General features: G+C 42.6%; 1 protein-coding gene and 1 pseudogene across 1 annotated transcript; both read left to right on the top strand.

Annotated features, from left to right (window-relative positions):
- The first annotated feature begins 1,612 nt into the window (after positions 1-1,612).
- On the top strand, positions 1,613-13,998 carry LOC139556943 (interleukin-17 receptor E-like). The gene is made up of 17 exons (XM_071371113.1): positions 1,613-2,047; positions 2,313-2,328; positions 2,489-2,605; positions 3,630-3,724; positions 3,988-4,068; positions 4,157-4,268; positions 4,405-4,574; positions 4,658-4,726; positions 4,853-4,919; positions 5,152-5,348; positions 5,429-5,476; positions 5,570-5,615; positions 7,657-7,808; positions 7,889-7,954; positions 8,052-8,103; positions 8,197-8,304; positions 8,639-13,998. Exons 1-17 carry the CDS (start codon positions 1,934-1,936, stop codon positions 9,508-9,510), a joined length of 2,382 nt encoding a protein of 793 aa, XP_071227214.1. The 5' UTR covers positions 1,613-1,933; the 3' UTR covers positions 9,511-13,998.
- A 3,799-nt stretch (positions 13,999-17,797) lies between these two features.
- On the top strand, positions 17,798-25,531 carry LOC139557974 (uncharacterized; annotated as a pseudogene).
- Positions 25,532-25,726: the final 195 nt, after the last annotated feature.

Below are 25,726 nucleotides of genomic sequence, written 5' to 3'. Positions count from 1 at the left end.
TGCTATGCTCTGCTCTACCAACTGAGCCACACGGGACATGCACTTAAGTCTTTTGATCTTTTGTCTTGCCAATTCACCCTCTGAATTGCACACACACACAATTGTCACAAGGCTTAAAAATGTTTCTTTAACCTGTCTCCTCCCATTCAACTACATTGATTGAAGTTCATTTAACAAGTGAAATCACTGTGCGTGTGTGTGTGTGTGTGTGTGTGTGTGTGTGTGTGTGTGTGTGTGTGTGTGTGTGTGTGTGTGTGCAGGTGTGAGGTGTCCTCAAGGGCACAGAAGGGATGGAGTTAAAAGCATGACGTCTCTGTAAGGAGGAAGTGTCTGTTCAGGGTTTTTACCCTCTGTAAAACACACACACAAAGACACATATTGTGAGAATTAGGACTCATAATGAAACCTTGACCCAGTTAGAGAGCCCACTTACCGTCAACTACATTCAACAATTTCTGAGCATTATAGTGTGTGGTGTGTGTGTGTTTGAGAGAGATATAGCACAACTGACAGAAACGTTCCACCACGTCTGACACATGCATACACATATACAGACAGACCTACTGTATAATAACATTGGAAAACAACATGTGAGGCTAACCAGAAACTGCTACAGACATGGGGTGAATATTACCCTATCCAAATAACCAAGGCTGTTCAAAGTCCATAACTGAATTTAATGAGGACCACATTTCAGAGGTCCTTCCTCTAGCTTTGTAGGATGTGAATAGAGACCGTTTTGAATAGAATCCAACAATAGCAATACAATAATCGTTTTGTGGTGATAAAAGGAATAGATGTGACTTGATAATAGCCTATAAACATTACGGAATCAGATATCTGACTCATCTACCGCTGTTAACGCTATCTTTACACTACTGAGATGTTGTTCAGATTAGTCCTGGGTTCAAATATATGCATACTCTGAGTATTTTAGTTTTTTCAAATAATATGGTCTGAATCAACTACTTCTATTGGAAGTATTTGACCATTTAAAAACAAATGTATAGGCCTAGCTAGCATAGGCTACTATTTTAACTATTTTTCAAATACTTATTTCCAAATACATTATTTCAAATACCAAGCAGACCTGGGGTAATACAATATTTGCATTTGAAAATAGAAGTTTCTGTGTATTTGAGTAAGTTCAAATACATGCCAATATTTTCAAATAAATAATATCCAAATACTTGGCCTACTTCCAAATGTCTTCGAAAGTAATTGAAATAACAAAAATAGTAGGCTTCAACACTAACTGTGCAGGGGACTGCAATGTTTGGCAGCAAACTTTTCCGTCCTTCCCGCAGTTAAATAAAATGTTGTTTCTCAGTATAGCCTGACTATTATTTCCCTAATGTTAGTTAAAGCAAAGTTCACACTCTCGGCAATCCAAGACGTAGAGCAGCAACAGCACTAGTGTGAACATTTGGGTGGTTCGTTTTGTATGGCCCGATGCCCCGGGGAGTGGAGATTTCTCTTAAGGACCAATGGAACGGTCTAAAATGTACCTACTCCGCCTACCCGGGGCACCGGGCCATACAAAACGTATTCGCTCACTGGTATATTGTGGGAGGTAACTACTGATGTAACCTGTCTGTCTAGAGTAGGCGGCTAGAGAGGTGGAGCTGTATGTCGTAAACTAGTCAGCGATTACGCACTCTCCGAGGACACAATTTAACCCGCAGTGAACTATTCGAACAGTTATTAGGAACATACAAGAACAACATGGCACTGGAAGATAACATGTTGCCCTACCTACTTTTCAGTTTTATTGAATTACATTTATTTGGTTTTGAAATGCATTCTGTAGTGTAAACATGTATGTGCACTGTCGGTCCACTGGATTTTGCGTTTGTTGGCTGCCTGAGCGTTGTTCTAGCAACGTCGGATACGATGTGACTTTTCCAAGTGTCTCTGGTGTCAGTACTGATCAATGTTCATGATGAGTTGCGGAAATGGACCAGCACGTGCTGTGCTCCTGTTGTGTTTGCTGCTGCTCCTGCACGCCGCGGAGGAGAAACCACGCGCTAAACTAACTGTCACCGAGGTAAAGGAATGAATCATACCATCTTTGAGGTTAATCTTCATGGAGATAATGTAACCAATAAGCAATGGAGACATTATACTCAGACTGTAGCCTATATATAATGGAAATGATGTATTGATATATAATGGAAATGATGTATTGGAAATGCATTAGGCTATGTGAACCTGCATCAATATTCACTTCACATGTCAATAACAAACTCAACACAGCCATGTTCTGTTTCTTCTCCCTCTTCCTTTCCCTGTCTCCTCCACTTTATCCATAGATTCAACACCATCATGGTAAGTGTTACTTTAGTCCATGGTCCCTTTGAAGAGCTGATCTTATACACAATATGAAGAGGAACAGTTTATTTGGAATGTTGAGACTTCACTGTATATATATTTTACTCCATACGTTGTACAGTTTTGAATGTTCTGTGGCATTTGTTTTTTTCAATAGGTTCCACCTGGAACCTGGAGAGTCTTCCCCAGCTGAGTCTGTCCACCTTCCGGTTCTCTCCATCACAAGGCTCCTGTTCTGCTTGTGTCCATGTCCGTGTCAGAATGAAAGCTGCAGGTAAGGCCTTAAACTCTGTTTCCCCATCCACAACCAATCTCACTCTCCACATCATCCTCTTCCCCTTCAGAACCTTATTCCAGCTTACTTTTATCCAACGTCTTCATCTCAGTCTCCCTTTCTCTGACCTTGTGTTTGTTGTCCCCCATGATGAAATTGGGGAGGAGACTGTGGATCTGTCTCTGTACGTTAGTACATTAGTCACACACGATATCTCAGACACCACTGGCCCGATTTAAAAAAATAAAATAAAAAAATAAAAATAAAAATAAATATTATTATTTATTTTTTTTTTTTTACTTGGGTGAATTGAATTGTCTTGTTATAGAGATCCAGCTTTTACGAAATACACTGATTGTTCTGATGGTGGCGGTATAACAACAGATTGAAAATGCAAACCTTGTCAGGTCATGCCCCTCATCCTGTTTGACCTAAAGTCATGAAATTCGGTACGTAGGTCCCTCTCCTCACAGGGAACAAATATGTCTCAGGGACCCATAAGACTCAACATATGCAAGAGCATTCATATCAACCACACAGTGGCGCTATAACGGGCACATGTTTATATCGCTTGATCTGTTTGAAATTTGGCACACATGCTCAGGAATATTAGTCTAGTCAACCCATGCGATATCTCAGACACCACTGGCCCGATTTTAGACGAAACTTGAATGAATGATGCGTCTTGCCATAGAGATCCGGCGTTTACAAAATCACATGTTATTGACCCAAAGGGGGGGGCGCTATAGTAATGAACTGTACGTACGTTGTCACACGTGATATCTCACACACCACTGGCCCGCTTTTGATTAAACTTGTGTGAGTGATGCATCTTGCCATAGAGATCCGTCATTTACAAAGTTATACTGATTTTGCACTAGGGGGGGGGGTGCAGCATCATCTGTAGGGGGACGACATGTTTACTGTTGCCTTTTTTGTCTATCTTTCTTCCTTAACATGACTTTCTCTCGTTCTACCTTTACTGCCATGATTCCTTAATCTGTCCTCTGTTTTTCCTCTCTAGACTTTACTGGGACACTGACTATTACCTACTTGGAGCTGTCAACTAGTACTCGCAGAATCATCTCCATAGAAAATGTCAAAAATCGCACTTTACAGGTAACAACTTCTTTTCATTCCGCTGACCAGTGAATATTCCTTGGCTTCCAAAGTTATCAGCTGGATAATATAGAGGGATACAATTAAGTTCACGCCCTAACCCTCTTATCTATTAATTGTCCCCCACGATGAAATCGTGGAGGGGGACTGTGGACCTGTCATTGTGGACCTGTCATTTACAAAAGGACACTGATTTCCCAAGGGGGGCCCTGCATCATTCGTGGTTGATGACATGTTTACTGTTGCCTTGTTTTTATTTTAAGTGGAGAGACACGCTTTCATTCAACGGAGGAAAGACCAAAATCAAACGTTTACGTCTCCGTAATATTGGCCATCAAATTTTGGTAAGATCTGATATTTTCTTGCGCGTACACATTAAAACAGGTGAACATGTGTTTCTGATGATGGTGCTGTGTCTCTGCTGCCCTTCAGTGGGAGTTGGTGTATGACTGTTTCCCGGCCGACGCAGGGCGAGAAGTGTATGTGTCTTTGTCCTCCAAACCAAAGAGAGAAGACAGGTACATCGTACAAGACATCTGTCCAGGTAATGAATCTCAAAACCTAAACCTTTCACATCCATCACTTATTCCCTTCCCTCATGTGATCAAAATAACAATAATACTTGATTACATTTCTATAGTAATTTTGCATACTATGACTCTCTGTCTGTGGTGATTCAGAGCCAGTGCCGGAGTTTGACCTGTTTGTTGAGGAGGTGGCTCGATCCCTCACTGTAACTGTAGCAACTGGGGACCGCACATACCAGCCGGCTCTCTCACCTGAAGTATACACCAGGCTGTGCTACAGGCAGACAGACTCAGAATGCTCCAACATTTCTCCTCTTATTACTGTAAGCTCATTGTGTGTGTGTAGATGTTTCAAAAGGTGAAAGTTGTTTATAATTTGTTTATAGATAATGTATGTTTTCACCAGATTGACACCAATCGGGCGTTGTCAGTGACTCTCAGGTTCCCCTACCTGCTTCACTGTGTCTGTGTACAGGTAAGGTCTCACTCAACTACATATCAGATAATGTGCGATGGACAGTGACATTACTGCATGGCTCAAACTATGTCTCATGTAAGTGTCCTTACTTACTTGTCTGTTTTGTATGTCTGCCTGCTACAGGTATATTACACACACCTGGATGCAAGGCGAACCACAGTTTGCCCATTTGTGAACAGCTCATTAGATGGCGAGTATTCCGTTTTTTTTATTTTTATGTCTCTTAGACTTGTGTGAGATGCAGTAGTTGATGATTAGCTTCAGTCTCTGCGTGTATTACCTGTACATTGCCCTGTGAATCTGATCTGGGAAACCAGGGGCTTTCTGCTGGATCTAATATTGTGAGTCACAGATAAACCAGCAGAGCATTCACTCCTCACACTACTCTCTGTATTAATGCACTGTCTGTGTGTGATCTGAAGAGGGCCGAGACGTGTGGCGCTCCAGTTCTGTGACTCTGTATGGTGAGTTGAGCTCCAACCTGGCATTGAGCTCCCCGTGTCCTGCTGCTTACCTGAAGCTCTCTGCCTCCCTCTGCTGGCAACACCAGAGAAACACATCCCACTGCACTCCCATCCTCAACTCCACACTGGAGGACATAGTGGAGAAGAGAGCTCTGGTAAGGGTTGGTGATTACTACGATGATGATGAAGAGGAGGATAATGATGATGATTATTCCCTTCCCTCTCCCGTTGACAGAAATATAATGTTTCTGCTGTGGATAAACACCCTCAGATGTGTGTGCAGGTAAGACTGTGAGCCAATACATGTATAATATCAACAGTTAACTTTATAATACATGATACATGTGGGTTTCAGTCATGTCTCTCTTCTCTGTAGCTGTCCTTTAGAAGCAGCTTTGATGTCCACTGTCCATTCCTGCCAGGTGAGAGACCACAACACCACAGTGATATAAATACTGCACTTGATATTGTTATCATTTATTTATTTAACCTTTTTATTTAACTAGGCAAGTCAGTTAAGGACAAATTCTTATTTACGATGACGGCCTACCCCGGCCAAACCCTGGCGACGCTGGGACAATTGTGCACGCCCCTATGGAACTCCCAGTCACGGCCAGTTATGATACAGCCTGGATTCAAATCTGTAGTGACACCTCAAGCATTGAGATGCAGTGCCTTAGACCGCTGCGCCACTCGGGAGCTCATAAACACATCTTCTGTGCCACTAAGAGCGGTAAAACTCCATACCACTTTTAGTCTACCCAAATGTATGCAAGACTCTCCCTTCGGCAGCAAATCCGACCATGAGTCTATAAACCCTTCTTTCTGTTTACAAACAAAAGCTCAAACAGGAAGTACCAGCAGACCCGAGGCTACAATACTATTTTGCTAATACAGACTGGAATATGTTCCGGGGATCAACCGATAGCATTGAGGAGTTTACCACATCAGTCACGGGCTTCATCAATAAGTGCATAGACGATGTCGTTTCCACAGTGTAAACCAAAAAAACAGGCAATATCCTTGCTGGGCTAAAGGCTAGAGCTACTGCTTACAAAGAATGGGACACGGATATGGGTGCATACAAGAAAGACTGCTACGACCTCCGAGACATCAAACATGAAAAAGGACAATATAGGAGGAAGGTGGGATTCTATTACACCCGCTCTGATGCTCGTTGGACTATAACAAATGGAAACCCAGTGATGCCCAGTGACGCGAAACTCCCAAACGAGCTAGGCCACAACAACTCCGCCACACTGACCCTAAACACGGTGGCCCCTCAGGAGTGCGAGTTTAGTCCCCACCTGTACTCCCTGTTCACCCATGACTGAGTGGCCATACACGACTCCAGCACCATCATCAAGTTTGCTGACGACACAATGGTGGTAGGCCTGATCACCGACGGCGATGAGACAGCCTATAGGGAGGAGGTCAGAGGCTTGGCAGTGTGGTGCCAGGACAACAACCTCTCCCTCAACGTCAGCAAAACCAAGAAGCTTATCGTGAACTACAGGAGAAGCGGTCGAGACGTTCAGGTTCCTTGGCGTCCGCATCACTAAGGCCTTAACATGGTCCATACACACACCCGCACAGTCGTGAAGAGGGCACGACAGTGCCTCTTCACCCTCAGAAGGCTGAGAAGATTAGGCATGGGCCCTCGGATCCTTAAAATGTTATACAGCTGGGCCCCAGTCTTATGCTAAATAGCCATAAGACTGCTAAATGGTTCATCACTCCAGAGAACGTGTTTCCACTGCTCGAGAGTCCAATGGCGATGAGCTTTACACCACTCCAGCCAACGCTTGGCATTGCGCATGGTGATTTTAGGCTTGTGTGCTGCTGCTCGGCCATGGAAACCCATTTAATGAAACTCCTGACTAACAGTTATTGTGCTGACATTGTTTCCAGAGGCAGTTTGGAACTCGGTAGTGAGTGTTGCAACCGAGGACAGACGGTACTGTTCTGTGAGCTTGTGTGGCCTACCACTGTGGCTGAGGCGTTGTTGCTCCTAAACGTTTCCACTTCACAATAACAGCATTTACAGTTGACCGGTGTAGGTCTTGCAGGGCAGAAATGTGATGAACTGACTTGTTGGCAGCCTGTTACGATGCCATGTTGAGTCACTGAGCTCTTCAGTAAGGCCATTCTACTGCCAATGTTTGTCTGTGGAGATTGCATGGCTGTGTGCTCGATTTTTATACACCTGTCAGCAACGGGTGTGGCTGAAATAGCCTAATCCACTAATTTGAAGGGGTGTCCACATACTTTATCTACCTAAAATACCTGGTACTGTATATAGTTTAATTCCTCTTGTGTTACAATTATTATTTTATTTTTTAACTGCATCATTGAAGGGCTCGTAATCAAGCATTTCACTGTAACGGTAAAGTCTACATCCATTCGGCGCATAAGACAAATAAAATGTGATTTGAACAACATCTCTCTCCCTCCTTCCCTCAGGTATGTCTAAGTGGGAGGCATATGTTGGTCCCGGTTCACAGAGTCTCCGTGTCTATCTCACCTCCAATATCCCAGCATCCTTTGCTGCTCAACTCTGTGTATGGCAGGACAAGGGATGTGTGGCCAGAGGAGCTATCTACTTAGTAAACATGGTAAGAAGACACTATTACCATTATTATAGAGCTAATGACACTGGTCCATGCTGTTAAGAGTGCAGTTTTCTCTTGTACAGGATGGCACCAGAGAGACACAGCTGAACCTGCCCTTATCCTTCCTAACTGAGGGACTGTGTGTGCAGGTATGACCTAACTATGAATGTTTTTTGTATTATGTGAAAGGATATCTTATCTTACCTTTGACTTTCTTTTCATTTCACGCTCTCTTTAACTCTGAAGGTATGGCGGTCAGATCCTCCACAGTATGGGAGGAGAATACTCTGTCCTGACTGTGAGTTCACTCTCTCACACACACACACACACACACACACACACACACACACCTTCCAGCACTTATAAGTAGTATCCTCATATGCCTTCTCAGATTCCCACAGGAGATGGGGTCTCTATGCTGTTGCAGCCTTGACACTTCTGGTTACTGTGGCAATGCTGGGACGCCTCATCCACTATGTGACCAAGAATGGAGTCACAGGTCAGTTTTTCTTGCACTGTACGCAGACCTTTGTAGCCCGTTCTTGTGTCCTCAGTCATATTATATTGCATTAACAATGTTTGCAATATTATGTGCTGTCTTTGACCTACTTGTCTGCTCTGTCTGTGTGTCTTTGTATCACCTTATCCTTCAAACCTAATTTAATCCACATTTGATTTGATCCCAAAGGCTTAATGGCCATCAGGGAAATAATTGAGAAATCAAGCAATAACTGACAATCATTTGCAATCTTTTTTTTTTTTTATATCATCCCCGTAACCCTCTCCTTTGTGTGTGTGTGTGTCTGCCTCGCCCCTTCTCTCGCTCCCTGCAGGTTGGCTGTTCATCCAGAGGCCTGTGTTGTTGGTGTGTTCCTCAGAGCTGTCAGCCCATGTGTCTCCCGTGTGTGCTTTGGCCTCCATTCTACAGGGGGAGCTGTGTGCTGATGTGCGCATGGCTCTGTGGGCCCAGATCTCCAATGGGGATGGTCCTGGGGCTATGGAGAGGTCTGGGGCTGGTGTGGCTGAGCTGGGCCCTGTACCCTGGATGTATGGACAGTGGGATGCAGTCAGAGAGGCAGGAGGCCGGGTGCTGATCATATGGAGCCCAGAGGCTAAGGAGACCTACAAGAGCTGGAGAGAAGAGCGAGATGGAGGGAATAGGAGAGATGGGAAAAAGACAGGAGGGAGTAAAGGAGAGGAGATGCGACAAGGGGAGAGTGGAGGAGAAGAGCTGAAAGGACTTGAGAAAACAAGAGATAAACAGGAGCAAGCAGGAATGAAGAAAGGAGTGGAAAGGAAAGTGGAAGGTAGGAGCGGAGAGGAGGAGAGGGAGCCCTCCTCAGTGACGGGGCCGGTGTTCAGGGCTGCCCTGTCATGTCTGCAGGGGGCACTACAGGGGACAGGAGAGAGCCACGGCTTTGCCCTTGTCTACTTCCAGGACCTCTGTCACAGCCGAGACATCCCCAAAGACCTCAGAGGTGTCCCGCGCTACTGCCTGCCTCGAGATTTTGGGAGCCTGATACGAGAGCTGGGCGGGATGGCTAGAGGAAGGAACAATGTGATTGGCAGCTGGCACTGCTGGCCCAGACTCCTCTCCAAGACATTGTCGCTTTGGTTGGCACGACGACTAACTCACAAGATGAGTTGCCACGGACGCACCCACAGGAAGAAGAGGGTCCAAAACCGAAATTGTCGCAGAAAGTGATGTCAGAGAGGACACTAAGCAGGCATGTGTCGCCACTGTCAACCAATGAAGAGAGGACAGAGCCAAGCACTTTGCAGGAGGAGTCACTCAGTGGGCCACCGTGGTGATGAGGCAGGGCATCTCAGGTTTTACCTTTTATACAGGGGATTATTATTTATTTTTTTGTCTTGACTGTAACATGAAGCATTGTTGGTGTAGTGACCCAAACAGTGTAGCAGAGACGATGAACATTTATGCCTAAAGTCAGTAGGGGGTAACACTTCACCACTAAGATACCTTACCACTTGATTTGCTAAGTAAATATAGTCATCTGGGTACGTCCCACGTATGGCCACAGTTTGTTATTTGTGTACTGAGTGCACTGTTTGAGCCTGACCATGAAACCACATACATCAGCCTTATCTTTGTGGGTTTGCCTGAACAAAGGAGACACCTTAATCTGGTGAATATCTCCTACAAAATCAACCACCCTCTGTTAATACAACAAGATTCAAATTCACTACGTTACTCTGAACAATCTTGGCTAATTATTTAGTTTTGATTATATAAGTGATTTTTTTTTTTTTACATAATATAGTGAATCAGAACAAGTAACATGTCAGAGTGCATGGAGGCTGCCACATCAAGCAGCATTAAGGGAAATGCTACAGAAAAGGAGGCTTGGAGTACAGTTTGCCGGGCGCAACACACCAAAGGAAAAGGTTCACCCTATCTTCATCTTGGAGAGAGAAATCCTTACAAGGGAGGAGGCCATGGCTAACCATAGCTAACCCCCTGATGGAAGAATAGCTCTACCATAGCATACAGGTAATCCACCCAAGCCACTTGAGGTTGGTACAGAGAGTGCACTCTGGCGCATCTATCTAAGTAAAAAGGAGGCAAGGGCAACTCCTTATTGGAGGAATATCTGTCTGTGGAAAGCATGTACTGTTCAAGGAAAACAACCCTGTCAGTCTGAAGTCACGCATGGCCAATCAGAACTCAGTTCAAGTTACAATCAAAGAGCTGCCTGAATCAGCAGATGACAGTGTTGTGACAGAGTTTCTGACCAAAGCCGTTTACAAGACTGGGGAAAGTTATGAAACACATGATTCGATGCAAGAACCAACTCACTAGCTGTTCCAATGGAGACCGCTTTGTTTACATTGAAGCAGTGCCCCCCAAACCCAGACTGCGCTCTGCAAAGATGGGTCCACACTGGGTCAAAATATTATTCTATGGATCGTGCAATGGACAGTGTCAAGACGAGCCGGAACAAAAGCCTGCACTGAGCCCAAAATGCATTCCAGCCACTGAAGAGAACTTTAATTACATAGAGGAGATGTACAGTATAGCTAGTCTGTGCTGGATGACAACGCCCTGCCTGAAAGTGGAACAGAGCTATCAGAAACACCAGCAGAATCTGGAGAAATTCAGAGTGAAACTGAAGATCGGGCCACTTCTACACCGAAGAATAAGGGGGATGAGCCTGGCGAAAACAGTGTGCCAGACCCAACTATACATTACATTTTTTTCCTCTTCACTTCTTCTTCTTTCTCGAGCAGAGAAAGAAGAAGAAGTGAAGAGGAAAAAAATGGAAGTGACAAAAGCACAGTAAAACAAGACGAAAGGCAAGACCGAAGATGGTAAGATGAACAGAAGGCGATGCAACTCTCTTGGGAGGGCAAAAGAAGGGAATCCATCCTTTAATTCTCTTATTCCCTCTGTGCTCTGTCCCTCTGTTCTCTACAGGCAAGTAAGAGACCTAGGGAAAGACTCACAAAGTTAAGTCTGGAACAGAAGGCAAAGAAAGAAAATGATGATGATGAACAGGACCAAAGTCCCCAGATCACAAGTGAAGAACACAAAAAGTCCACCCAGGAAGTATAAGGGTGATAGAACCATCATGGACAATGTGTGATGTAAATACTACCTGAGTTAGATGATCCCTAACTCACTGGGAACACCATGTCATTTCAACGTGGGTAATATTTGAGATTCTACACAGATTATTATAGCAATTGTGAAGATCTCCACAGACCTGTGATGACCTTTGCATGCTATCTTGAACATGCACACTATCTATAATTACATAAGACATTTATAGTTACAGTAGGCTAACCTCAATGTGGCCATAGATCTGTTACTTATTTTAAGGTAGAATAAATACTGTTACATTAGCTTTATTGCTATATACTAGAGGTCGACCGATTATGATTTTTCAATGCCGATACCGATTATTGGAGGACAAAAAAAGCCGATACCAATTAAATCGGACGATTTATTTAAAAATATATATTTTTTAAATATATATATATATATCATACACACACACATTTTTGTAATAATGACAATTGCAACAATACTGAATGAACAATGAACACTTTTATTTTACTTAATATAATACATAAATACACACACGCACACAGCTCTGAAGTGACAATGATACTGAAGAGTCTGCTTAGGAGACAAATACTCTCAACTGTTTGAATAAAAATAGAGTAAGTTACCTGTGATGAACGTTGAAAACAAAAACCTTACTTTCTATATGCAGGAAATCCTATTTTAATAATGGGCATGGTAAGAATTGACAACCAAAGTGCGAGTCATAATTCCCATGACACCTAGCAAAATCTGAAAAGCGGTTCCTTCATTTATTGCATAGGATATTTTTAGATTCACTTAAAATAAGGTCTGTGTTTCGTGTAGGCTTACATCACCGTGCCAATTGTATAACTGTGTAGATATCCATAGGACAAGGTAACTCTGATCAATATTGGCTAAATATAAGCGAAGATAAAAAAAATTGTAGAGTGGATTTATGAAAATATGTTGACAAACGTTACCTTATCCTAGTGAGATATACACGGGTATCAAAACGTCGAGGCGGTTTAAGCCTGCACGAAACACAGACCTTATTTGAAGTAGATCAAGACATTCTCTATGGAAGACATGAACGGTAAAATAACGAAGGAACCCCTTTCAAATTCAGCCGCAAGTTATTACAGGAATTATAATGCGTTGACTATTTCTCTCTAAACCATATACCTTTGACTAATCCGGAAACTATCACCTCGAAAACAAAATGTTTATTCCGTTCCGTATTTTATCTAACGGGTGGCATCCATGAGTCTAAATATTCCTGTTACATTGCACAACCTTCAATGTTGTCATAATTACGTAAAATTCTGGCAAATTAGTTCGCAAAGAGCCAGGCGGCCCAAACTGTTGCATATACCCTGACTCTGCATGCAATGAATGCAAGAGAAATGACACAATTTCACCTGGTTAATATTGCCTGCTAACCTGGATTTCTATTAGCTAAATATGCAGGTTTAAAAAATATATACTTGTGTATTGATTTTAAGAAAGGCATTGATGTTTATGGTTAAGTACACATTGGCGCAATGACAGTCATTGATTGATTGTTTTTTATAAGATAAGTTTAATGCTAGCTAGCAACTTACCTTAGCTTACTGCATTCGCCAACAGGCAGGCTCCTCGTGGAGTGCAATGTAATCAGGTGTTAGAGCATTGGACTAGTTAACTGTAAGGTTGCAAGATTGGATCCCCCGAGCTGACAAGGTTAAAAATCTGTCGTTCTGCCCCTCCTAGGCCGTCATTGAAAATAAGAATGTGTTCTTAACTGACTTGCCTAGTTAAATAAAGATTAAATAAAGGTGTAAATCGGCGCCCAAAAATACCGATTTCCGATTGTTATGAAAACTTGAAATCGGCCCCGATTAATCGCCCATTCCGATTAATCGGTCGACCTCTACTATATACTGTATTACAAAAGTAAATGGAACTATCCAAGCAGAAGGTATATATTCTTCAAATGTTAATATTTGGTTACCAAGCGCATTTCAATATCCAGTTTGTCTACAAAGTAATTTATGTTTGATTCACGTCTCCATCTCAACCAAAAATCTAAGTTAAAGAATTGTCACTAGAGCCATGCGCTGAAAATCCTGGACACATCCTGTACAATGTACTGAGCTTTGAACACTTCGTCTGATTTTCAAATGTGAACCTCGTCTTCAAGTGTCTCTCAATGGTCTGTCCCCTGAACCCCCTGACCAAACAGATGCAGAAGCTGCAAATGCCTGGAATGTCCACCAGCGAAAACTGCAGGGTCTTTCTACTGCATCGTTTCCCAACAGGCTGCTACTGCTTCAGCAGCGCAGTCATGTATGAACTGCTGTGTGTTATCCAACAGACCCATTAAGACTGTTGTATGTCCAAGTTGTATATATTAGTGCTATGAGATTTGCTTAGGTGCATCTAATTGAAGGCTGGCATTGTGGATATAATTATGATAATGTAAAGATGTGATATTTTTTATTGATTACGTATTTCTTTCCTTTTGTTTTCATTAGTCTATTTAGGGACGGGTGTCGGAAATTTGCTTGAGCTAGACACACTAGTGCAATGCATCGGACGATTGACACGATGAACAAACAGTGTGTTTGTCCCCATTCAAATAAACAAAACTATTATTGTGTGAAACTGAATGTCCTTGATGTGTACCCTCACCACCGGTGCTCACGTCATCACAGGTTACAGAAACTCACTTCATCATTCTCCATTTCAACAGCAGTAGTTGGTTAAAGTATGTGATATCTTTGGGCACTAACTATACAGCGATAGGTTTGATACATTCCCCGCTGAAGGTGAAATGTGTACTTAAATCAGAGCAAGATTCAGAATGTATCATCCAAAGGGTCCCAGAGATATCATGAAGTGTTGTTTTGTTAGATAAAATCCTTTTTCATATCCTAAAAAGGTCCATATGGCATGCACGATCGATTTTGTATTTCCACTCGTTCAATTTGCGAAGGAAGGAATCTGAAAATCTAACCCTAAACGTTGTTTCAAACGAGTCAAATCACGTTCGTATGTATTCCTCAGAGATCCTAGAAGGTAACAAGACTTCACTATATCATTAGGGGTGTAGTATGTCCTATAGGACACCATATTTGGTCAGAGCAACGCCTTCATGGCATGCCGATGACACGGCAGTCATCTCTTGAACGACTATCTTTGTCAAATAAGCACCAATCGGGGTCAAACAAAGCTAGCTAGATAGCCAATAAGCTGGGCTTTACAGGAGTATCCAGAAACCATGTATATGTCGTAAAATGTAGCTACTAACCTTGTACGACAGCATGCCTTTTCATTTTGGACAAAAATTATAAGGATATTCAGAGTTTTGAAAACTGGTTGTTTAGCAAATGTTGAACTTATGGCTACTAATACTTGGAAAGCTAAATCAAAGTCCAAGTATACAGATTTGACGATATTCTTACATAAAAATGTAATATGAATGCGAATAGCTCCTTCACGATTTTCCCAAATGTACCTGGGAACTTCACAGTCTTGAAGTTCACTCATACTTCAAGTTATCCATCAAACTTTGCACATACACTGCTGCCATCTTGTGGACACTATCGGAATTACAACCAGAGTGATGGCTAGAACTTTGCCCTTTCTCTTGCATTTCAAAGATGGTGGTAGAAAAATACATTTTTTTTTCTTCTTTTCTACCAGATCTATTGTGTTATTCTACTACATTCAATTCACATTAACACAAACTTCAAAGTGTTTCCTTTCAAATGGTACCAAGAATATGCATATCCTTGCTTCAGTTCCTTAGCTACAGGCAGTTAGATTTGGGTATGTCATTTGGGCAAACATTTTAAAAAAGGAGGCTATCCCTAAACATCCCACCTTTCATGTGTCCAGAGTCAAACCCATGTCTCACAGCCCTTTGTCTACTGTTTCCGGGCCCACCCTCTATACCCTGTTTCATCGACGGCCACACGGTGAGGCGTCTCCTGAAGGATCGACGTCTGGGCAGGGGGTTCTAGTACCTGGTTGACTGGGAGCGTTATGGCCCGGAGGAGAGGTGCTGGGTCCCCGCTAGGGACATCCTGGACCCAGGCCTCGTCGTGGATTTTCAACGTCGATACCCCGTTCAACCAGGTGTACACCCAGGTAGGACACCAGGTGACGCCCCTAGAGGGGGGGGTACTGTCAGACCCTGATCTGTTTCACCTGTCTGTGTGCTTGTTTCCACCCCCCTCCAGGTGTCGCCCATCTTCCCCATTATCCCCTGTGTATTTATACCTGTTCTGTTTGTATGTTGCCTGTTTGCCAAGTCAACCAGCGTTTAGTTTTTTTGGGGGGGATCAGTTCCTGCTTTTCCCCAGTCTCTCTTTTCTCGTGCTCCTGGTTTTGACCCTTGCCTGTCCTGACTCTGAGCCCTCCTGCCTGACCACTCTGCCTGCCCCTGAGCCATCCTGCCGTCCGGTACGTTGCCCCAACTCTGGTTTACTGACCCCTGCCTGTCTTGACCTGTCTATTGCCTGCCCCTGTTGGAATATTAAACCATTGTCAATTCGACGTGTCTGCATCTGGGTCTTACCTTGATTCCTGATAATCAACAAAGAAACTTCTGTATCAATGTGTTTTCTCGCCATTGGGGACAGATGTCAATTCAATGCCTATTCCACGTTGGTTCAACATAATTTAATTGAAATGGTGTGGAAACAACGTTAATTCAACCAATGTGGGTCATCACACCTCCTTATTAATTCAGATAGCCTTTTATTCAATTAAAACAAGGATTTAAGCATTGATTTACTAAATAGACAGTGTCATACTTAGATCCTGCTATAGTTTTAAAGCATGTTATTGTTTTATTATTAAACAACTGGTTTGTGAACCCCTTCAGACTGACAGTGAACCAGTATTACTCAAATATCCCCAATGACTCACATTCCATACTCAGTATGCCAACTGAAGCGTAGTCAGCACGTCCACTAGAGTCAACGGTAGACTGTATGCAAAGCATCTGGAACCTTATAGGGTGACTTGGGGGGGGGGGGGAATTACCCCCTTTCTGAAAGAAAAAATCAAGGTTAGGTAAGATTTACAGTAGATATGGGCTATCCTTAGGCAAACACATTATGAAGGGAAACAAAAAAACTGTTGTTCAATAAAAACAAAGTTTCGAATGGGGGTCCGTTTTGCTAAAAATCCATTTTATATGTTTTTAGTCATGAGTAATTAACCCCTAAAAGCTGAAGCCTAGGTAAATTATTTTACTTAAATCAAATCGAAACAAAATTATATTGCACATCTCAATATTAATATCCTCACTATGAGGTCTTGATGTATAGACTCTTTTTTCATTTTCTATCCAAATCATTCTATATATTTTTTTATCTTAAAGTAGTATAATTAACTGATCTTTAGGTTCCCTTTGTGTGTGTATATCTAACATTTATAGATCTAACTTCATTCGACTAAATTACAAAATATTAGATCAATGTATCTCAATCGTTTTGTTTGGAGTGACTTAAGTTGAGACCGATGCAAATTTTAGCTGAGCAAGACTAGTGGCATTTATGGAAAGTGTTTTAAAAAATGGGGACATAGATAAAGTGATTTCTGTGAGAATTACAGGAGGGGGGTGCTTAACCCTGGGGGTTGTTTATCCCCAAGCCACCCTACCATAAGACAATTGTTCTACCCAGAGAAGTAAGTAATGTTTGCAATTATATGCAGCAAACAGGGGCAGATCAGTTGTCATTGAAGGTTTAAATGAACTGTATTATGTGTTTAATGACTTTACCCCATGTACTTTGAAATGCTATTTTGTACATTAGTAAAAATGTGTTATTTTGTAAATGTCCTTGATATTTATCCTTTTTGCTTTCTACAGACACTTTATGTGTATACTGTATTGGTAACGGAACAGATCTGAGAGAGCACGTGCCCTTGATTCGCCTATGGGAATGACGCCTCTGTAAATCAGAACCACAACCACTGGACTGTCATGGGTTACTAAAAAAGCGAAATTGCATTGATCATGGAAATCTAACTGGCAACTCCATGCAGCACAATTGAGCCACCTTTTCAGGTGAACATACCTCCTCCCTCTGTCGTCCTCCTGACTGTCACACACTCGCCATTCACACTGTTATTTCCAGGAGATTGGATTGAAGTGCCACAGAGCATCCGTGGGACTAGCTAACTAACTTTTGATTTACCTGAAACAACAGGTGCATGTTGACACAACAATGTGAAATTGTAATATGAATGAATTGCAGTGCATCAATATGCCTATACACACATGTATTAGTTAGTCCTGTGCGTGAGAAATGTATCTTATGTACAAAAATGTACCATGTTTAATTTTTTAATTGATGACAATGAAGAAATCACTGAGAAACACTGTGCCTTTGGAGGACTGCCAGTAAACGTCGGGATGTGACGAGTATATGATTTTTTTGCCTCTAGATCAGGGGTGTCAAACTCATTCCACGGAGGGCCTAGTGTCTGCAGGTTTTTGGTTTTTCCTTTCAATAAAGCCCTAGACAACCAGGTGTGGGGAGTTCCTAACTAATTAGTGATGTTAATTCATCAATCAAGTACAAGGGAGGAGCGAAAACCCGCAGACACTCGGCCCCCCGTGGAATGAGTTTGACACCTGTGCTAGATAATGATGTGGGAATCCGTGTGATCAGCGCAACTAGCTCCACTTCCGGACTCTTCGGGACAGAGCGCAGAAAAAGGAAGCGCGGACCTGGAGGCAGAAGCGCTGTCAGGGTGCTGTAGAGCCAATGGCTCGCATGTTCCTTTGGGTTCATGTTGTCCTACTCTTACTGCTGCAGCTACGGTCCCCGTCGGCAGGTACGCTGGAGATGACACACGGTGCACATCGTGTATTGACATTGACATTAGGCCTCTTAGGTTTCCTTAAAGTGTTAATCGAGTGTGTTTCAAATAATTTCAATTCTAAAGATAATATCGCAAGTATTGTAATTAGGTTGTAAATACTGATAAGGTATGGATAGCTATTGCACACACGTATGATTGTATAGATATATATATATTGTTATTTGTTTGTGTGCATGCTTGTGTGGCTTTCTTTACCACATGCAAATTCATGTTGGGTGTGTGTGTGTGTGTGTGTGTGTGTGTGTGTGTGTGTGTGTGTGTGTGGGGCACATGCAAAAACCCAACCACACAGACAAGCTTTAGTTCACTTGCACACACCATGCACAGTAATTTGTCTTATGTAGTCAGAGACTGTCAGAAAGAAAACATCACAATGAACCTTAACCTGCATTAACCAAATTCCTGATCTAGTCTTTATTTAACTAGGCAAGTCAATTAACAACAAATTCTTATTTACAATGACAGCCTATCCCTGCTAAACCAGGCCAGCGCTGGGCCAATTGTGCACCACCCTATGGGACTCCCAATCACAGCCAGATGTGATTCAGCCTGGATTTGAATCAGGGACTGTAGTGACACCTCTAGCACTGAGATGCAGTGCCTTAATCCGCTGCGCCACTCAGGAGCCCAGTCTGGTGTATGTGCACTGGTTAGATGCTTGATCCGTTTGAGTGAACAGATGAATGTTTTGATTGACATGCTGTAGCTCAGTCTGTACTGTAGAACAGAGTTTACCAAACTCCATCCTGCCTGGTCTGTTTGTAGGAAATCAATCTCTCTGTGCTCTCTCCTTAGGGCCTGACTGACTGCAGTGTAAAAGGTGAGACCATCCAAAGAAAGCATAATACATATAGTGCATTATAAGCAAATTACACTGAACAAAAATATAAATGCAACATGTTTCATGGGCTGAAATACAAAATCCCAGAAATTTCCATACGCACAAAAATCGTATTTCTCCAAAATGTGTTTACAGCCCTGTAAATTTAGCATTTCTCCTTTGCCAAGATAATCCATCCACCTGACAGGTGTGGCATATCAAGAAGCTGATTAAACAGCATGATCATTACACAGGTGCACCTTGTGCTGGGGACAATAAAAGGCCACTTTAAAATGCTGAATGCAGGAATGTAATATTGGTGGTGGTGCTAAGGAGTCTTTCTATCCGTAATAAAACCCTTTTGTGGGGAATGCATTCTTATTGGCTGGGCCTGGCTCCCCAGTGGTTAGATTAGGTCCTAATACATTTATTTCAATTGACTGATATCCTTATATGAACTGTAACTCAGTAAAATATTTTAAATTGTGATAAGTTATCGCTCTCAGATGTTGCCCTTCCTGCCATGAAAGGTCCAGTGAATGTTAGGTGGTTGGAGCTTAGAGTGTTTCTGTGTTGCACCAACAGACATGACTGCAAACCCTGCCTGCAAGTCCATGTCTTATTCACGATCAAAGGCAGCATTTAGCTGCAGCAAACTCTCTCTCGTCCAAGACACTGTGATTAGTCCAGTGAACCCTTGATACATTGTGGGAGGCAACAAGCCTGCCCAGGGAGACTACACTGTGATGCATTATTCCTCAGTCCTTAACCATAACACTACCACTACATCTAACAGGACTAACGTTAACTCCAACAGGACGTCACTGTGCCTGGGACTTTTGTGTGTCTGCTGTTCTCAGCACATGACATGGTGTTGCTGTTTCTGCAGTCCCAGATCAGCATGAGGACCAGGAAGTGTCTGCTGACCACAGTGACAAAGATTACAACTCTAAGCAGAAGGAAGTGGGTGAAAGGAATGCCCTAGGGATGCCACCCAGCCCAAAAGGTAAGAAACACACACACATTAATTGGGGGAACCGTATACGGTCAAGTAAAATAAATGATGGTCTCGCTGTGTTTGCTAACTTCATATTAACTGAATGTCTTTCAACCTTTTGACTGTGTTTTGCACTTTCTCATGGTAAAGTACAATTCTTCCTCTGCTGTCTCTCCTACTGGATGTGTTCCAGAAGCTTCTGTAACATTGTTACAGCTACCCACGCATCATTGATTGCTGCAAGAAAGTGACATTTACATTGAACCATTCAGCTCTGGGGGACCAGAACTCTCCTGAAGTAAATTCCCTCTATCACCTGTCATTGAACTGTTGTCTATTAAAAATATGATGGTTATTTGGGGGAACTTTAGAGTTGTTTAGTGGACCGCACATATCGCCCAATATGTAATAGTTTGTTTGATTCCTGCAGATGTGGCTATCCTTATTGCTGGCGCCAGTACCATATGGCAGTCCAGTCAAGGTCTATACATTATCTACCTCAGGGACCACCACAATCCCCTCTTTTACAAAACGCCAAGAATAATATACATCATACATTTCTACCACAACTGTACTCTAGGCTATGCATTTTATTCATCAGATCATGTATTTTGATGACAACACTCTCCCCTTTTCTGTCTCAAAGGTTGTTCCCCAAACCTAGGTGTTGTGAACGAATGCAATGGCGAGTCACTATCAGTTTTAAATTGCAATCATTTCCATTAGTGCACTGTTCTCTACACCCGCACAGAGCCTGCTTTAGTTTTATGCCACCATTTAAACCCCTGATTGACTGACATCTGACTGATTCATGTCTCAGTGCCCAGGCTCCAAGCTGTGATTGATGAGAAGAGGTGTGGCTGTGCTCCAATTAAATAGTTCTAACAAAACACTGACCATGACGATGAGTCGGATGCACAACCACAAACACACCGGGTGGACGGCCACTTCTCCACGGACATTGGGTAATGCCAACCGTGTGAAAAGTCGACTTAACCCATTACCTTTAATAGTGTGTGTAATAATATATGCCATTTAGCAGACTCTTTTTTTCCAAAGGGAAAGGGGGATACCTAGTCAGTTGTACAACTGAATGCATTCAACTAACATGTGTCTTCCGTATTTTAAAAAGCGACTCCCAGTAGTGCATGCATACATTTTCGTATGGGTGGTCCAAGCAGGAATCAAACCCTTGACTTTGGCATTGCTAAACCACAGAAGAATATCTGGTATTTTCTGATGACTGTTTGTGTTTGGATGTGTCTTTTTTCAGAAAAAAGGAGAGTTCATGAATGTGAACCCCCATCCTGCTCTGTGTGTTCAAGTAAGGTGTTTTATTTCCCTTCACACTTGTCCAATGGCTATTGGGCAGCATGCACTGTATAAATAAAAATGTGAGCCTGTATTTGCTCTGAAATGTAAGTGCAAGTGTTTGTGTCTGACACTGTACTGCTTATGTTGTCTAGATGAAAGTACAGGGGATGGATACAAAGCTGGGTCCCTTCATATTTCCATTTGCAAGTACGAATTTCACCCCTGAGGGTCAATTTATCTATAATGATTGATTATCTGGTCACCTCCAAAATTACTGGCACCCTTGATAAAAATGTTTAAAAAAAATATATAGAACAATACAAATATTGAGCTATATAATATGTTCACATTTTATGTGTGCTTGAGGTCATTGTCTTGCTGAAACCACAAGTTCTTCCTGGTAGAGGCTAAATGTTCTGGTACTTGGTAGACTTCATGATGCCGTTGACCTTAACAAAGGCCCCATGACCAGTGGAAGCAAAATAGCCCCATAACATCAAAGATCCACCACTATATTTTACTGTAGGTATGAGTTTATTTTTGGCATATGCATCCTTTGTCGACGAAAAACCCAACGCTGGTTTGCGTGGTTAAAGACCCCTATTTTCATCTCATCTGATCATAGCACCCGGATCCAATCCAAGTGCCAATGCCATTTCGCAAACTCCAGGCATTTACATACGTTGGTTGCCCTCAATAAAGGATATTTTCTGGCAACCCTGGAGACTTGGTGACCCCCAAGATGCGACCAAATTCTGTAATTCTCCAACTGTTGCCTTCAATTTTCCATTGCCTCCCAAACCATCTTCCTCACTGTGCGTGTGGACAAGATACACTTACCGGCAAGTTTATCACTGTTCAAGTGGTTATACACTTTACAATACTTGCCCTAATAGTGGTATAATTAAACAATAAGCCAAGGGGGTGTGCTATATGGCCAATATACCACGGCTAAACACTGTTCTTATGCCCGACACAACGCAGAAGGCCTGGATACAGCCCTTAGCCGTGGTATATTGGCAATATATCACAAACTCCCAAGTGCCTTATTGCTTAATTATTGTTTTAGTAATATTTTGGTACCCATTGCCTGATTTTTATGAAGGTCAACAACCATTTGTGTCTTTTTGTTTGAGGTCTTTACCTTTCCCCATGGTGATGGATGACAAATGGATTTTGTGTGTGTTACTTAATTTTTATGCCCCAGTGAAACAGGAAGGCCATGGAAGGCCACATTACAGTTCCTTAAGCTGAGACGACCTTTACAAAGTAGAATGTTCATGCAGATTTACATTTTTTGTTTCAATCTTTAGGGGTGCCAATCATTTTGGCACTTCTTTTTTTTGGGGGGGGGGTATTACTTTCTAAACAACGTGCAATTGTATTATTATAAAATCATTTATTTTCCCAAATTTTTTGCATACAATATATCTTAGAATTTGTATTAGTTCATTTATATAGTATTTTTGTTGCTCATCTTTATCAAGGGTTCCAATACATTTGGAGTTGACTGTATTAATTCAACTGACAAATTAACCATATTATATATCAGTGTTCGATAGTATAGACCAGGTTAGCTCATTGGTTAATCTCTGTCTCTCTAACACGCAGCGTAGAGATTAGTGCTCTATTAGCTAGAAGGATATTTGGCAGAAATAATGGATACAGTCATGGATTATGAGGCATTGATCCCCAGCTCTAAACTGTATAATGAGATAGACTTCTCCTATAGCATCCAGGAACCGATGGAGTCTGACTCTCCTGATCGGGCTACTACTAATCTGTCTGGCAGTACTTGGGGCCTACGTTGTCCCCGGTGCTCAAAGGTTAGTGATGCAACTATATATTAATAATATTATTAGCTATCTCTGAAGTTATCTAATCACATCTACTGAAATTAATATAATACAACTAGCCTGGTTTCAAGCCTGAGATTTTTATTTCCAGTGTGTGAGGCAAATTTCTCAGATTGGCACTGAGGCTAGGACAGCACACACATCTCATCGTAATGACTTTTCCATAATTACGATGTGTGTCTGTCCACAGGATACCTGTGGAGATGGTTGAAAGACGATGACATAGGAGGTAATGATTTGCCCCTTCTATTCAGGGTCTCTAGTATGAGTCCAATTAAACACTTTCTTCATGTTTTAGAAAAATAAGCGCTCTCTCTCTTGATTTCCTTCCCTCTACCTCCCTTCCCTCTGTCCTTATTCTCCCTCTCCCTCCCTTTTCTCTACACACCTCTCCCCCTCTCTCAGGCGCAGTAGGCGGCAGCAATATCGTGTTGCTGTACCCTCCTGACAGCGATCAAGCTCTGCCGGGACTGGTGTGCCATTTGGGCTCGTTCCTGTCCTCTCTGGGCTTCAGTGTGTCTGTTGACCTGTGGAGCCAGGCTGAGCTCAGTGTCCTGGGACCTGTTCCATGGCTCAACTCCCAGCTGGACTGCCTGCAAAGACAGGGGTCAAAGGTAGTGCTGGTGCTGACCCAGGCAGCCTGGGAGAGGGCAGAAGAGTGGGGCAGGAGGGGCTGGGAGAGGGACACTCTCCGGGGGAGTGGGTGTGAAGAGGATGGAGAGTCTGTGGAGGGGTGTCGTTCCCCATATTTGGATGTCTTCAGCGCTTCACTCACCTGCATTCTGTGGACTATCTGCAGGGCCGCGCCGGCGAACGCTTCACCCTGGTGCAGTTTAAGTCTCTGTCCCCCCAGCCTCCTGGTGGCCGGCCGCCCCCTGCCTGAGCTCTACAGGGGGCTGCCGCTCTTCAGCCTCCCCTCCCAGAGCCTGGGCTTCCTGACTGAACTGGCTTTGGGGCGAGGTAGTGGGGCAGCCTCATTGGCACTGGCAGGGGGGCACAGGGCAGCCTCACGGGTACTTGCTGGGGGGCTGAGAGGGTTTGCAGGGGGTTCAGCAGTGTTACGGCTTGCAGGGCTGTGTTAGTGCAGTGGTGGAGGACCCCTGGGAGTCTGTGCCTCTGGAGCCGTGTCTCAGTACCCCACCGTCTAGTCCTGACACCAAGACCAGCAGGATAGACTGGGTCTGAGAGGACATGAGAGGCTAGGAAGGAACCAGGGGCTTTTGCTACAGGACGGTAACTGTGACACTTATACAGTATACTATAATCAAATACTGGACATAAGGACTTGCGGAGATGGTGGCATGCTGAAACTGTATCTCATCATGCACTTGTAGAGCTACTGTCCAAAGTTGAGCATGACTTGTAAATATTGTAAGTGATTCACCTTTGTGCTCCTCAAACACTACTGTCAACCCCAGCTTGGTGCTCATCTCTGAACTGTAAATGTTTGACATTGTTGTACTCAACCATTATCTTAATTTCAAAATGTTATATGGTTAATTTGTAAAGTTTCTTATTTTACTAAGTGATTTGTTAAGTTGTTGAACGCCAGTGTTGGGGAGTAGTGAACTACATGTAGTTCAACTACTAACTAAATTACATGTTGTCATAGCTTGGTGGTAGTTTAACTAAATCTAAATCTTGGTAGTGTTTTCAGTAGTTTATTACATTTTTATTAGCTAATTACTTGCTCAAATAATATGGGTGAAGTTGGCAAGAATTTCCTCACTTGAAATGTGTTTAATAGGCTAAATGACACTTTCTGTTAACATCTGACTCCAGAGTGATTTGTTCTTGCAAATTTTAGTCTATTTCAGATTTAGATAGGATCATTTTTCACGAAGTAGCTTGGATGTAGTGAACTAGTTTTTCAAAATTACTTAACTAAAGCTAATTATTTGTTTTATTAAAGGTAGCTATAGTGTAGCTTAACTTCTTCCAGTGTGAAGTAATTGGTAGTTTGGTAAACTATGATTTCAGAGTAGCTTACCCAACACTGTTAAATTCTATTTTATACATTTGTGCATTATGTTGTGGTGCATTACTGTGACTGGGTGATCCATAATCAGTCATCGGTCTACAGTGGTTGTGACTAAATGGAGCACAACTACTGACGGAAGTAACTTTTCGTAGCAGGTTAGGAGAGCATTTTAGCTAAACCTAACCCTTTTCTTAAACTTAACCTAATTATCCTAACCTGCTACATTAATTATCCTAACCTGCTGCATAAATTTTCCTAATCTGTTATGACATTAACGGATCGTTTGTCCTTTGTACTTCTGGCCGTAGTTGTATACCACCTAGTCAATACCGTCTACAGTGGTTTGAATCATGGTCGTGTATTTGTAAAAAAAAAAGTGTTAAATTTGCATTGATTCTAAATAACCATGAGTGATTTTTGTGTCTGCTAAATAGTCTCAGGACAAACGATCCGTTAATGTCGTTTAGGATCAAGGCACGCCCTCATTGGTACTCGGCGAGTAATGATTGGTTTAAGACTGA

Source organism: Salvelinus alpinus, chromosome 28, assembly GCF_045679555.1.
Source record: "Salvelinus alpinus chromosome 28, SLU_Salpinus.1, whole genome shotgun sequence".
NCBI lineage: Eukaryota > Metazoa > Chordata > Actinopteri > Salmoniformes > Salmonidae > Salvelinus > Salvelinus alpinus.
The sequence above is the reverse complement of the archived record's forward strand: the minus strand, read 5'-3'. Positions and strand labels throughout refer to the sequence as shown.

What these genes read in the sequence shown, in the direction of transcription:
- LOC139556943 (XM_071371113.1), top strand. Translation starts at nt 1,934, where the DNA reads ATGTTCATGATGAGTTGCGGAAATGGACCAGCACGTGCTGTGCTCCTG. An exon ending in ACATTTCTCCTCTTATTACT is followed by an intron (nt 4,575 to 4,657) that starts GTAAGCTCATTG and finishes TGTTTTCACCAG; the next exon opens with ATTGACACCAATCGGGCGTT. An exon ending in GAGAATACTCTGTCCTGACT is followed by an intron (nt 8,104 to 8,196) that starts GTGAGTTCACTC and finishes ATGCCTTCTCAG; the next exon opens with ATTCCCACAGGAGATGGGGT.